General features: G+C 42.4%; 1 protein-coding gene across 2 annotated transcripts in view; it reads left to right on the top strand.

Moving 5' to 3' along the window:
- The window catches only part of LOC147606161 (uncharacterized), a 57,987-nt gene that overhangs the window by 40,640 nt on the left and 1,725 nt on the right, over positions 1-15,622 (top strand). The window contains exons 5-6 of one of the 2 annotated variants that reach the window (XM_086792387.1): positions 7,502-7,712; positions 13,129-13,439. In XM_086792387.1, the coding sequence (XP_086648513.1) occupies positions 7,502-7,712; positions 13,129-13,341 (424 nt within the window). In that variant the 3' untranslated portion in view covers positions 13,342-13,439. Of the gene's footprint in view, positions 1-7,501; positions 7,713-13,128; positions 13,440-15,622 lie in introns of those variants that run through there. The other variant, XM_086792386.1, reaches the window with a different exon arrangement.

Genomic DNA, 15,622 nt, shown 5'->3' with positions numbered 1-15,622 from the left:
AAAAGTGGCTTTGAACTCATCGTCCATTGCCAACTTTTGATTAATGACCTGGCTGACAATACCATTAAACTCATTGAGATGGGCTGTCATAGAAGCCCCTTCCTTCATCTGAAGGCCTATGAGTTTCTTCAACCAATACACTTTGCTTGAGGCACTTTGTTGAGCATACAAGTCCTGCAATCTCTGCCACATTCCCCAAGCTGTCTTCTCTTCACGAATGCTGAAAAGTAATGAGTCTGACACAGACAACATGATAGTAGATCTTGCCAGCTCATCCATATCTTCCCACTCTTCAGCTGTAAGAGAAGCGGGCATCACACCCCTTTCTTTGATAGGCTTATGTTGCTTTTTCTGAAGCAACACATTGTAGCACTGGGTTTGCCAAATATCATAATTCTGCGAGCCTTCAAGCTTCTTGATGTGAAGCAATGAAGAGCTCTCACCTGTGGTTGCCATAGCAATATGCAACCTTTAATGCCTGACTCCCTGCAAATGTGCAAACACTGCACCCAAGATGTGCAAACACTGCAATCAAAGCACACAAAGTGCTCACAAATGTTCTCCCAAGCTTTATCTCCCACTGCGGAAGCAAGAATGCAACTTTTCTCCCACTTTATGTGATGAAAACACCAAAATCTGGTTGCTGCAGATTTTGGACAGCACCTTGAATGTGCTCTTTTGCCCTTCCAAAGTACTGTACAGCAGTACTAAGCGCTCACCAATGATGTACCAAACCTGTACCGGCAATTTCAGCAGCTGAATTTGAACCTTTTGATCACTCAAAACAATGTACAGCCATGCCAAAACATGCACAAAGCTGTGCCAAATCTGTACCAGCAGGTACAGTAGCAATAAATGCTCTCGTGGCTGTCCAAATGAGTGAAAATCAGACTTTTACAGTCACGAACACTGCATACAACAGTCCCGAACAGAAATTGGGCAAAAGCCCCTTGACTGCAAGCTGATTTTTGAGGATTCAAGGCATAAATGTCTTGCCTGCTGCTTTGCCAAGCTCAACAAGCATACAAACTTGAAAAACCCCTTGATTTGAGATCAATTTCTGATCATGCATGGTACATTGACGCACATGAAGGCATCCAGAGTGTTCACGATGCTTCCCCCTGGCCACATATACATCCAATACATGAAAGCCCCTTGATTTACAGGCACATTGAGTGCTTGTAAGTCATCAGCACATTAACCACAGCATCAAATGCGATCGCCTGCATGCAAGTCAACACAATCGGCACAAAAGCCCCTTGATTTGCACTGCAATTTGCTGCAATTTTGCCCAAATGTGCGATTTTTCACATCATACAGCATGTATGAGTGCTTAATTGCACAATTACATCAAAAGCCCCAAATTTCGACATCCTTTTTCCTGCAAATTGATCCTGATTTGACCAATTTCCTGCAAATTGATCCTGATTTGACCAATTTCCTGCAAATTTAGCCTGATTGTGACCAATGTCACCCAATTTTGCCAATTTTGCTCAAAAATTGAGCAATTAGGGCACCTGTACCTGCTCAATTGTTTGATTTGACAAGGAAAATCCAAAATTGAAGCAAAATACCTTTGATTTAATCCAATTTGCAGGCTGAATTTTTGTTGCAGGAATCAGCTTCTGTTTTGTGCAGGTGAGAAGGGGGGGCACTTGTGCTGCAGATTTGATGGCTGCTCCAATCAAGATGAAGCGTTTGCTGGTGTTGATGCTGATTATGTAGTGGGGCTTGGGATGTTGAAAGCACCGAGCAAAGTGCTGTTAGCCGACTTGAGGAGAGGCGCGCCTCGAGATCCAAGCTGAGCTGGGAGGACACGGGAGCCTTCTGCGTGCGGGCAGCCGCGTAGCTGTTCCAGTCCGCCAGAAGTTACGCAGACTCCCCATCGCCACCAGTGCCGCCTCCGCTGCTGGATAGCGCTTTAGTAGCCAGCACTTGTTCGCCAACGCCTTCGCCCTTTCCAGCTGGTTGCTGCAGGCGTAAAGCCACGAGGTGTACTTACGTTGCCAGCTATCTTAGCTGTCAACCGACGCCTAGGTGTGTTACACCGTCGCCAGTCCACGCTCACGCTCGACCTCCGCCATGTGGACTTAATTCGCCTACGGCTGCTGCCTTCGCCTGGTTGGCTCGCTGCTGAGAGCCAACGCCTGCCTGCGACCTTCCACGCTCACCAGTTCCACGCTATGTGCCTGGGTTCCCTGTTTGCTGCGATGACTGGATGGCTACGCCTCTTAACACACAGGCACTATCTGGCCAGCCCCTGCGACCAAGGAATCAAAAGGCCCAAGAGCAGGCGACCAGCAGAGTAGAAGAGGGAGGAGAACCTGGAGAAAAATCTGGAGACCAAAGCTCTGATACCAGTTGATGGGGAGAAACATGTAATTAGGGTTTAGAGTTCATTCATGGGAGACATACACAGAGAAGCAAGGGAGAGAGAGAGAGAGAGTTGTGGGGATAAGTCAACTCATGAAAAGCATGAGTGTGTGACTCCCCTATCACACATGTATATTGCACTAGTACACATAGTGCACTTAGTACATTAAAAGTACTAAGTGTACTATGTACTATAACTTATGGGCTTGTACACACTATAAGGGTGGGCATAACGCCTTTACCCCAACAGATGGTAGCCACTTGTCACGCCAATTTTTGAAAATACCCTTGGTCCATTCAGCCTCTCTAAGATATAATCAATCTGAGGCACAGGGAACTTGCTCTTTATCGTCAACTTACTAATGAGTGTGCTATAATCTACGCAAAGTGTTACACTTGTGACTTAATCTCTCTTAATTATCCTTGATTACTCTTAATCATGAAAGGACACTAGTGAAGGGTCACGCCCTGTCACGTGGGTCATCACCAAAGGACACGTCTCTTCAAAGGGATACATCTATTGATTAAAGGACACATCTCTACGTCCAAAGGATTCATTCAAGAGTCACACCCTTTCGTTAGGGATGTGCCTCTTCATTTGTCCTATTTAACAAGGCCTTGTGTCTCAATGTAACAACACAGCTTTCCGCTCTAAGCATCTTACTTTTCAGTGTTAAGCCTTTTTAATCATGTCTTAAATCACTTATAGGCTGAGAAGTCCTCATAGTGGTATTAGAGCAAACAAGTTCCAACTTGTAGGATGCCCACATCCAAAAAAACCCTAATCCTAACCCTAAAAATCAGAAATCCTAAATCAGCAAATAAACCCTAAATTCAGCCATAGCAGGGTTTGTATGGAAGAGAGGGAGAGAATGCCCCATTCAATTTTGCCCAAATTTTCAATATGATTGGATGATCATGGACTGGATAAGATTTTATCTAGTCATGGTTGCCATATTTAATAGGGTGGTGCCTTGGTGTATTGGATGTATGGTACACAAGGAGCCTTTCTTTTATAAAGGCTGATAAGTTAATACAAAATTAAGTGTTAGCTTTATTTGGTGTTATGTACCTCATCTAAAAGTCTTATCCATTTGTGGCTCTCTCTCCCTCTCTTTCTCCTTCGCTTCCAGTGTATGACTCTGCTTCTTCTTCTCACAACACTCACTCACTCTAATTTTTTACAGCATGCTCTTCTTCAACCATTTCCAAAGTTGGTTCTTCATTTATAGCACAGGCACCGGCCAACTGCTCTGCGACCTCTGCCACGTCCACGCTTTTTCCCCAAAATTTTGTAAAGACTCTACTACACAGAAAAAAAACATGATGGGGTGCTGAAAAGATACCCGAGTACCCATGGCCATGCCAGATAAGCGAATCGGCACCATCAAAATCCTCTTCTAGCCTTCGATTTGCCTCCACGACACCTTTTGGGCTGAATCGTGACCTTCAAAGAGCATGTTGGAAGGTCACGACCCTTCACAAACATTATAAGTGAATGTTTTAAAAGAGCCCCCGACTTTAAATCGGCCAGCCCACATACCAAAAAAAAAAAGAAAAACGAAGTCGGCCAGCCACCCGATAGCCACCCATGGCTAGCCGCTTACACAAAACAACACATCGAGCGGATGCAAACGCGGCCAACCCATGGAGAAAAAGAAAGAAAGAAAGAAAAACGGCCAGCCCCTCTATGCATATCTTGGCAGCTTCTTTGGCGGTAAGTTCTCCTCCTTCTGCACATGGTTCTTGGCTTGCACGTGTTCATGGCGTTGTTCCAACCTTCTAGCGTTGCAGGTCTTCATTATTTGCTTAAGCACCTGACTCCTGCAATACTTGCATTCAGCTGGACTTCTTTAAACATACACAAAATATAGCACAAACAACAGCCAAAACAATGCGGCACTTTGATGTTCAAAAAAACCACAATTCATCATTATCGGAATACCACACACTTCAAGTATGCAAATCGAGATTTATGGTTTACATAGAAATAAAAACCCCCTCTTCTCCCTCTTCATTGGCAACAACCAGTCCTAGTGCTCTCAGTTCCAACTGAACTTCCTACCCGTACATGGGTCTCTCCATTCCGGTGTGCCGAATCCTCTTCCACGAGCTTGTTCTCTACCCAGAGGGACCACCTTCCTTGTATACGTACGTGCTGCTTCACCTGATTATTCTCCTCGGACACCTACACTAGTACTCGAGTGTCCTAGCCTGATCACGGTACCTGCTGATCCCCCCTGCTACACTGGGTGGTCTATTCTTGCTCCCCCTTGACAACCTTGCCCCGATCTTCCTCCATGGCATCAACTTGCCCTTTAGGCGATGGTTCTCACTAGGGCACAACAACGCCAATAGGAGCTGCAGCAATGCAGTCCAGTTCCATCTCCTACCATGGTAGATGAACCAATCATTGAGGATGAACCTGTTCTCACCCGATGGTAGTAGGAGATGTAGACCTAGATGTCGGCCATGCAAAGTCAATTCCAGAAGACTTTGGAGACTCACGTCGCAGATTCAACACATGTAGTCCCGACATTCTCAACCTGCAAGTTCGACGGCTTCAATTGACGTACCAGTTTCCTACACCGACATGGTGTCGGAATGCACAGTGGCGAAATAAGACAAGTGCTGTCGAGAACAAAACACAGAAGTGAAGAGAGAGAGAGAAGCTGTATAAACTCTGCTATATACACAACAATCCGATACAAAAATAGGTGTGGGGGACCACCCTCTAGTGCTGGTCGGCCAAGTCAAAATAGCTGACAGGGTGCTAATGATGTCCATGACTGAAGACAAGCAGTCGGCCAGCAAAGGTACAATCGGCCAGCAGAGGACATCAAGTTGGCCAAGACACAAACACCAGTCGGCTAGCACAAAACTGTCCCACAACCAGAAAAATAGGAAAAATATGGGAGAAAATGGGAAAAAAAGATCAGAGCTCCTGGGCAGGCACACCCACAACAAAGGCCCTCATTGTACAGACAGGAGATGACTTCTAACACCCCCTCTCAGCTCCTGGATGTGGAACCAACCCAATGAGCGGGAGTGCTGCCGGAACATAGCATGGAGTTTAGCTTCCCTCACAGCTTCTTGTTGCTGTTGCAAGTCTTCTCTCGAGAGCTGATTTGTGTGATGCTGCTCACCCCCATATCCATCTAGTCTTGGCTACCTGCGTCGTCAGCAATGCATTGATCTGGATGAGTGTCCATCATTTTCCATGCAGCTTCCATGTGCATAGCTTCTGGAAAACACCTGTCATGACAAAGTAATCACACTCTTTCCAAGGCATGGTTAGACCACTCTACTCAGCTCTGCCTTTCCTATGCAGGTTTCTTCTAAACCTGTGGCGCTTCTAAATTCCCAGCGCTTTCTAGATTCCAACAGTTAGTTTCTAGCTGTCAGCTTCCCCACGAGCTGTATCTCCCCAACTAGTCAGTTAAATATCCCCAGTAGGACCACCAAAAATGTCGCTGTCTGGTCATGACCCAACACTTCAGTGGTTCTGGACCACATAGCCGGCATTATCTAGCCAAGCTATCTATCTGTGCCCAATGCCACAAGTGGGAAAAACGTGCCCACCACCAGTCTGCAGGAACTGAGGACATTGTGGAGGTTAGTCCAGATGAGTCAGAGGATTGTCCGGAGGGCTTCTGGGCAGGAGTCAGGAGTGCCCCCTGCTATTCATAGTGCAAGAAAGACTTAGCTATGTGAACTACATTACTCATCTGCATGCCCACGACAGTGCAGAATTGAAAGCTCACATCATTAAAAAAGTGCATCACACATGATATACACTTTTATTACTTTGGACATCACACAGATAGTACTCAATACACAGATAGCCTAAATCCATTCAATAGAGACACAATCCATTCCTTACAAGACTCATCTCATTAGCAAACTGGCAACATGTCCACTGCACAGAGCAGTACTCTCTCTAAATCCTCTCAGCTGCGTAATGTCAATCTCTCTTCTCTCTCTTTTGAACTCCTGTAACTAGCTCTTCTTCTATCCTAAGAACTAGTTTTTTGGTCCCTCTCGACTCATTTGAGTACTACCGATTGCAACAACAGGTTGTTACAATGAAGACCGCTGGCTCATGATGTGCAGTTACAAGTGAGGCCACTACGCATCCATTGGCGGCGAACTGTGGGGCTGTTCACCTTCCAACAACAGTAATGCCAGTGATCCCTGAATTGCAAATGGGCTCGAAGACAAGGTCTTCTGAGCCGAACTCGATCTGGATTTTTCCACTGCCAAGAAAATGGATGTCTACAATACATTCCTGGTGGTTGGTGGCTTGCAAGAGGTCTCGGAATTTCCCCCTGGCTGGTTTGCTGCTTACAGACTTTCAAACTAGGGTGTGGGGTCAAGGAAGCCACATAGGAGGTGAGGAGCTGGAGGTCAGATGCAGAAGGTTGACAGTTGAGGTGGTCTTTGATAGGGTAGACAGAGCCGCTGCCATGGAGTCCTCTTGAAAGGGGAAAGCCAAAGGGCACTAGCCAACCGCTGGAGAAGCACAAAACTAACCATGAAGCAGAAAAGAACAGGGGCAGGGATGCAAAAACAGGGGAAAGCAAAAGAACAGGGCCAAAAGGGCGCACGGAGAAGAAGGGAGGCAAAGGGTTGAATAGGACGGAAACAAGATTATATATTTATGTTTTCTTATCAATTCCATGGATTTTCCACCTTGAGCAACTTGCAGTGGCCATAGAAGCATGGGCAGGAGAAGCCAAGAAGTTGCAGCCTGTGCTATGCGGGCAGCTTTGAGATGTCCTTTGGCCAAGTCGGATCAGTTCCAGCAGTGGAATAACCTTTTTTGTTCTGTGCAATGCTGATTGACTGAAGGGGGCTGATCAGCATCATGCTGATGGTAGGGATTTGGCTTGCTAGATAAGCATCCGGTTTTTGTCCTTTGACCAGAATTCCCATGGTTTCTGTCAGATCCAACAGTTCTCAGCTCTTGTTGGCAGAAATTCGGTCATTGCATCAACATACTAGATAGAGTTATTTAGACTTCATGCTTTATTGATTAAGGTCTTTACATTTCAGGTTTTACTCGTGATCTGTGAAAGTAATGATTTATGTTTCTGATTTTGATTTCCTTGATTGTGATATTATCCAGATTCAAGATATATGCAGAGGGGCATGCATGGTCTGTGAGCTATAAGTACATATTTGCATGTGATTCGCCTGTACTTGTAGCAAGCCCCACATACCATGAGTTTTTTACTCGGGCGTTAATTCCGATGGTGCATTATTGGTCGATAAGGCGGGATGGGCTATGCCCCTCCATTAAATTCGCAGTAGATTGGGGTAATGAACATGCAACTGAGGTGTGTATTCTTTTTTTCGTTTTTCCTCTTACACATGAAACCACAAGCATAATATCAAATGACATGCATGACATGAAATGAATCAAAATGACTTGCATTATTATCGCTAATATGGTTTTCACTAATAATTTGTATCTTTGACATGCATTTATTGCCTTTGATTTGGACTTGGACTTTGATCCCTACATCAGCATAGAGAACACTTAGTCCTAATCAAAACAAAAAGGGGTTCATGCTTTTCAAGTATCAACAAGTAGTAGTCTTATCCCTTTTTTTCCTTTCCAAGATTATATCCCTCTATTAGTTTGAAAAAGGCGCCTGCAGAAAGCATACTACAACCCTCAAACAAGGCCAACAAACAGCCTTATGAGGAGGTCAAGATTACAATGCAAAAAGGAGGGTGGTGTAACTTGCATACTTACTTGGAAGCGTGATTATTTATGATTAACTCTAAGCGACAAAGATTAACGCTAATCACATGCACATGATGACATAGAAAAGTAAGGCGCAAAGAGGGACTCTTTACCAACCTACTACTGTATATTACGAAATGAATGAGTATTTACAATGATAGGCAAAGATCCAAAAGAGATATAAGCCTTAATGCTATGCATAAACTGAAGGTTGTTGTCCTTCTTTGTGCATTAATGGAAATTACTGATTTGGAGGTATAGTCTGATGATCCAGATGTGTCTGTTAAGCCCAACTCGTCTCTTAGCCATAAAACAAATGTGCATAGGATGAAATGTTAGCCTAAGCTAAAATCAAAGTGTGTAGCATCACTTCACATGTCCATCCTTATGTCAAGGGGCATCCCTACATCAAAGGAGTCGTGGAGCATCTTTAGGAGAAGCATCTAGCTCATCTACATCATCAATGATGTCATCCAGGGCTGGATCCAAAGGCTATATAAAGCCCATGTAGCACTCACATTGAAAATGAAGCAATGCAGTTATTTTTCATATTATGAATGACTCAAATCTCTTCCCACCTTGATTTCTTTCATGGTATCAAAGCCAATTATGTTCCCAAGGTCCTCATTAAGTTAATTTATTAGTTACTTAGCAAATTAATTAAGTTATTAATCACCCACCATTAGTGGAGCCAAAATAGACTTTTCCAAAATAGCACCTACGTGCATTGGAGGGCTTCTACCGCCTTCTACAGGCAATATCGTGGCGCATTTTCTTCACAAGAAATCTTCCTTTACTCAGGGCGCAGGTCACCACCATCACTTCAATTAATCGATTTCGCTGTTGTACGACTCGGCACGGCCGTTTTCCCCAACCAAACTAATCCAACTGAACCCGTAAGTCTCATGGTCAGATCAAGGAAAAGACTTAACACTTGGATCATAGAGTCCAACGCTTTTTACCTCATCAAGAGGCACAGCCGTTGATTCTTTTGCATAGAACAAGGGTTATCCGGAATTTACTTCAACTATCGAAACTTAACAGAATTGAGTCTCATTTTAGGGATCCATCAGCCCAACCTAACCCCATCCAATTCCATGGGTTAGTCAACCACCCAACCACTGTAGTGATAGGATCCATTTAGAAATTTGGTTATGTTTTGTCCCGAGTACCAGGGAAATGAGTTCCCAGGCCTCCTAGCCGGCGCTTTAAGCAAACTTCAAGATAGTCACGCTACCTACACACCCAATATGAAATTGTCTGTTTCACAGATTCAGCTGTCTTTAAAACAATCTTTTAATGAAACCATAGTATCACTGATCATAATCCTCCAAAATATCCAGCTTGAATTCTAATTTTCAATCATCCTCATCGGTGTACCTATGGCATCATTGGCAACCAGAACGCTCACCACCTGTTCACTAAGGGGCCTTTTCAATAGTTTTTAGCTCATAGTACCCGGAAATATATTCACTTAAGAAAATCCAGATGGACTCTCCATTGAAGATCAGCAAGATCAACCAATAGATCCATATAAAAGAGCCATGGACTCATCCATTGAGGACCAGCAAGGACAATCAACCAGATCCATGTCCGAGTTCAGAAAACAACTTTAACTCCTTGTTCCATTTTCTTCCTCGACGCACACGTGGGTATCTTCGGCAACCTAGAGCCCAAGCACCGTATAGTCAGCACCCTCTAGGCTCCTTCGGGGGTCACCTAGCGCTTCACTCATAGACCGCTTCCTTTGTCCCTCATCCACTGTACCGGAAGCTCACCATTTAAATCGAACCATCACATCACATCTCATTCTCGTCCATTTACATCACAACACATCCTTTCACATATCATCACATCTCATTCTCATCCATTTACATCACATCACATCACATCCTTTCATATATCATCACATCTTATTCTCATCCATTTACATCACGTCACATCCTTCCACATATCATTACATCTTATTCACATCTCATCACATTCACATCCACATCTATTTACATCACATCGCATCTCATCCACATTTCATCACATTCACATCCACATCCCATCCACATCACATCACATCCCATCCACATCTCATCACATCCATATCCATTTACATCACATCACATCTCATCCACATCTCATCACATCCACTCACATCTTATCATATCGCATTCACATCTATTCACATCGCATTCACATCTATTCACATTGCATTCACATTTAGTAGCGTTTTCTACTTTCGATACCGATGAGACTTTTCTAAGTTTTTGCCAATTGCTTGGCCTAGTTAAAGGTACTTTTTCTCGATAGATATTTTTATATTTTTTCTCAAATTTCTCAAGTGAAATATATTTAATATTCTTCTTTTTGAGTAAAAGATTCATGGGATTTACAAAAATCAATTCTATCCATATTTTTCAATAAAATTAATAATGCTCAAAATTTTACTTTTGATAAATACTCATAATTTGAATTATGCAAAAAATTTCTCTTTTACCATTTAATTACTTAGATCTCAAATATCATGAGAATTTCTCTTTTTGTATAAAAATAAATTTACTCTTTTCTCATAATCAATTAATTGTGCATAATTATAAAAAAAATTATTTCTCATGAATATGATGAAAATCATTCTTTTAGCATAGAATGTCCAATCTTAGAATATGGTAGGAAGTCCTCTTTTAGAATTATGCATAAAAATAAGATATGTATTATTTTTTTAAAAAATTTTACCATAGCTTCGTTACTATTACTGATAATTCTCAATTTTTCTTTAAAGTGTAAAAGCTTGTAATAAAAATATGATAGTAGTTCCTCTTTTATGCTTAAAATCAAACTATGAATTTAAATCATAATCATAAACTTAATTATGATTATTTCACTAGATTAAGCTCATTCCATTATTTCTCTTTTTTCAAATTGATAGGATAATCTATTTCGCATTTAGAATCAATCAAAGTAGTTTTTAACTACTTATAAATAATTTAAAATAAATAACTATTATTTTGTTAACATAAAATCATAAAAATATCATTTTCTTAATCTCTAGCTTATCAAGTCTAGAGTTTAGCTTTGAATTAAGAGACTATCATTGAGAAGCATCCTTTTTTCAAGGGATTTAGCCATAAAGATAGCTATTCTTTTAGAGAGAGAGATTTACTTAAAGAAAGCATTACAAATAAACATAAAGATTAACTTTCTCTTAGTATAGCATTAAGACTTTAAGAGAAAGCTTGATTTGAATTAGAACAATTATTTAGAAAGCTTCTCAAGCTTGAGAGGATATGATTATTTTAATATAATATTGGTATAGTATAGCTCTCATATTTTTTTTACAAATGACTGAGGTTTTATTTATAGGTGAGAGAGGCTACTAACCAAGTCCAACTGGGTTCTAGAAATTTTCAGGTTCAGTTTGACTCAATTTGGACAAGATTTGGACCAGTTTGGCTCTCTTTTTTATTTGGTTTGATCCAGGAGAGAGGAGAGATAAAAAATATCATAAATTTTTTAAATTAAAAACCCTTCCACACATGTGAAATAGGTGCCTACCTCAAGAGTCTCCCTCTTCTTATCAAGGTGTTAAAAATGCATCATTATTCCAAAATATCTCTTTTTTTTAGTAATATCTCATAATTTTTAACTAATAAACCTTGTACTCAGTCAACTCTTCATCTTATGTGAGTATTTACTCATTTTTGGATATTTTCTTTTATTCTCTTGGATTTATCTCATCCTCCCAATACTTGGATTAATCCAATTGGTCCATTGGAACCTTAATTGGATCATAATCCAAAAATGTAGACCCTTAGGCTAAGGTCCCTTATACACATTTTCAATTAATTCCAAATGCACATTGGAAAGTTCATTTTGAACTTCTGTTTCAGGGGAATCCATTTTAGACACTAGGAGGATTTTTATATCCAAAGATATCTTAATTTTGGATTATCTCTCTCTAGGCCAAAACATGGGTAAAACAAGATCTTTCTCCTATTTCAGAGAGGGAAATAATTTCAAGAACAGAAGGGGAGGTTCTTATACCTTTACTCCTCAAAAGCTGGAGGGAGGAATCTTACATTTGTTCTCCCCCTACAAAAAGAATTGCGTCAATTCCTCTGAGCTACAACTGCGCTCCAAGGTGCTCTAGTTTTTCCTAAAAGGGCTTGCCAAATGGTATAGCCAATCTCCAATGCCAAGTTGATTTGCAGAGTGGGGTTCTACTACAGATTTTCTTCATAAACATTTTAATGCTTGGTGGTAATGATCTTGCTTAATCCTTTTTTTAATGATCATAATAATATTATCTCATGCACTAAAGGCTAATCCTCTACTTTGATTAAGCATTATCACATCTCTATCCACATAGATAACATATGTGTATGTGGTTATGAAGCTTGAATGCCACCTCTTGTAAAGGGATTATAGACACTGCCCTGAGTCTATCTTCTCAATGGGGTAAGACCTCCCTATCTATGGCATCCACATCAATCATGGCTTCTAATGGCATAGGGTTTCACACCTGGCAAACAAAGGTGAAGGGTCATTTAATGAGAAAGAACTTATGGAGCTTAGTCAAACCACAAGTAGAAGGAGAGAGAGGAGTTGTCACTAGAGCTACCACTGTTGCTTTGCAAGCAAAGGATGAACAAGCTTTAGGGATAATAATCACAGCATTAGATGATAATTTTATACATTATATAGATGATACTGACACTGCAGCTCAAGCTTGGGAAACACTTGAGAAAATCTTTGGTGCTAAAGTAAAGCATTCTAAGACTAGTCTTAAAATGCAACTCTATGGACTCACAATAGAAGCAAATGAAGGAGTGGCTTCACTCATCAATAGGTTAAAGAGTCTTATGACTCAACTTGTGTATGTGCAATCTCCTATATCTAATGAAGATGTTGTTGCCACTTGTTGAAGACTGTCTTTAAAATTTGATCAACTTATCATTGTGCTTAAAGAGAAAGAACCTATTCCTTCTTTGGAAAGTGTGATAAACTCTTTGCAGGAAGAAGAAAAAAAACAAATCAAAGACTTCCAAGAAGATGCGTATGCGATCTCCACCATCAACAACAAGAAGAAATGTGCAACTTGTGGGAGGACTAATCACCAAACAAAGAATTGCTTCACTAACAACCCTTGTCTGCATTGTGGAAAGGCAAAACATTCATCACAAAGATGCTATCTTAAGGACAAGAAGAAAGAAGGTCAACACTGTTGAAGAAAATCACTTTGTAGAAGTCTTCGGTATTGTTGGACCTAGAAATGATGATGATTCCTATGCTTTGTAAAAAGGTTGTTATTGTCCACTCTTGTATGGTCAAAAAGCCTTAGTTGTTTTTTTTCCCTTGTTTGTAAAGAGTACTCAAACCTTGTTATTGTATGGTTGAGACTCTAATGTATCAAGGGGGGATGTTGTTAGGCTCAAAACTTTTACTAGAGTGTCAAGGTTGGCTTAAGGGGGGTGTTAGAAATATAAGCCCAACTTGTTCCTTAGCCATAAAACAAATGTGCATAGGATGAAATGTTAGCCTAAGCTAAAATCAAAGTGTGTAGCATCACTCCACATGTCTATCCTTATGTCAAGGAGCATCCCTACATCAAAGGAGTCGTGGAGCATCTTTAGGAGAAGCACCTAGCTCATCTACATCATCAGTGATGTCATCCAAGATTGGATCCAAAGGCTATATAAAGCCCATGTAGCACTCACATTGAAAATGAAGCAATGCAGTTATTTTTCATATTATGAATGACTCAAATCTCTTCCCACCTTGATTTCTTTCATTGTCTGCATGCCCTTGGTATTGGCTCTCTTGCCCTTCGTCTTGGTTGTACAACCTCTGTCTCTGAATGCTCAAGAATGACCCTTGATGTGCCTTTATATAGGGATTGTGAGAGCAAGTCCTATGCAGGTCAGCCAGCCCTTTTCAGGCCATAAAAAGTCATTAAATGTGTTCATACTGTGCCCAATACTTGTCCCAACCATTGGTGCATGTCCTAGGTACCTCTAGGCACCTGTAGGGCTACCAAAATGGCTCCAATCTGCCCATAATCTTCCTCAGACTTTGCCTAAAAGGCGGGTGCAAGGAATAATCATGTCTATGGGGCACCGGATTAAGGTTTGCGTGTAACAGGTGGGTCCCTCCTTCGTTGGCGGTTGTCGGAGGGAGACATCGGGGAAAGAAGGGTGGGTGGGGTGTTGTGTTGCCAGGGTGCAGCAAGGGAATAGAGAGTGCCACTGTCCTCAAAGGCGGAAAAGGGGCCCGGGGGGAGCGGTGGTAACAAACATGCAGACCTTCGGTTTCCTACCTGATGCTATTTGCCTTGTGGGATCCACTTGTGTTCCTCTCTTCTTGTGAGGTTTTTGGAGCTGGTTCAGACAGGGATTTGTGGGAGTCTGGATGCGGAAGCACTCCAGGTGGGAGCGAATACACATCCCCAAGGAAGACCACTCAGCATTGGCCCGACTCTGTGCGACTACAGGATGATCAGCCTAGTAATGCAGATGCTTGTATACTCCTTGCTTTGGTGCAAAGCTGATGTGGAAGAAGATGAAACGGTGGGCCTCCCTTACCTCCACATCATACGGGGCATCTGGCTCATTGTACTTAAAACAACGAAGCTCCAGTCCTTGCTGCTGGACAGGACTGGTCAGCCGATGGTGTTCTGTGAGGTGAAGGTCCCAATGAACTGGAAAAAAGCAATGATTTGATAGTGATATGCACGACCACAAAGACTCATCTGGATTGGGTGGCTCTTGAAGAATTCATAGTCCTTCAGGTGCCCCATAATACTAGAGGGGCCTTGGGGGCTCTGGGGAGAGCTAATTCCGGAAAGGAGGCAATAATCGTCTCCTTTCCGGTATTAGCTGGGGCGGGAGCCACCAGTGACCAAGGGGTAAGAAGAGCCGAGGCAGCGATTGAGGCGTCCGGCCGAGAGAGGGGGTGAGGGGTGGGCACTGAGAGAGAGGAACCGTAGTCAGGTGACCCTCTGTATGTGGGCCCCTGTATGGGACCCCTCTGAGGTAGTTGGAGCAGCCAACTGGCCCACTAAATTCTCTACCTCTGGTGACTATGCAGGAGTATCCTATGCTAAATGCAAGTCATGGTTGGGTGTTGGAACTGTTACCTCGGGATTTGTCCTTGGTGAGTGCTTCCGGGAAGCTGAAAAACTTGATCTGCTGCAGGAAGTGAGAGTCATCCAGCCATGGTATTGCGAGATGTTGGGGGAGGTTCTCTGGTGAGGTTATGAGTACTTGGAGGGTATGCTCAAGTGACGGTGGCCGCCACCGTTCGAGGGAAGGGGATGGGGACATCATGACCCGTCTGATAGACCCAACCATGCTCAAACTATTACTTGGAAAGGCTGGGGAAGCAAATGATGTCTGAAAAGCCAGTTGTGCGATGTCCCTGGATGTTGATAATCTGCCCCTGCTTACTGGTGGTTTGGCCACAGGCAGGTCTTCTGTCACAGAATTGGAGACCAAGGTGATGGTGACTGCC

This window comes from Cibotium barometz, chromosome 58 (genome assembly GCF_041138505.1).
Source record: "Cibotium barometz isolate CiBa-2024 chromosome 58, ASM4113850v1, whole genome shotgun sequence".
Taxonomy (NCBI): domain Eukaryota; kingdom Viridiplantae; phylum Streptophyta; class Polypodiopsida; order Cyatheales; family Cibotiaceae; genus Cibotium; species Cibotium barometz.
The sequence above is the reverse complement of the archived record's forward strand: the minus strand, read 5'-3'. Positions and strand labels throughout refer to the sequence as shown.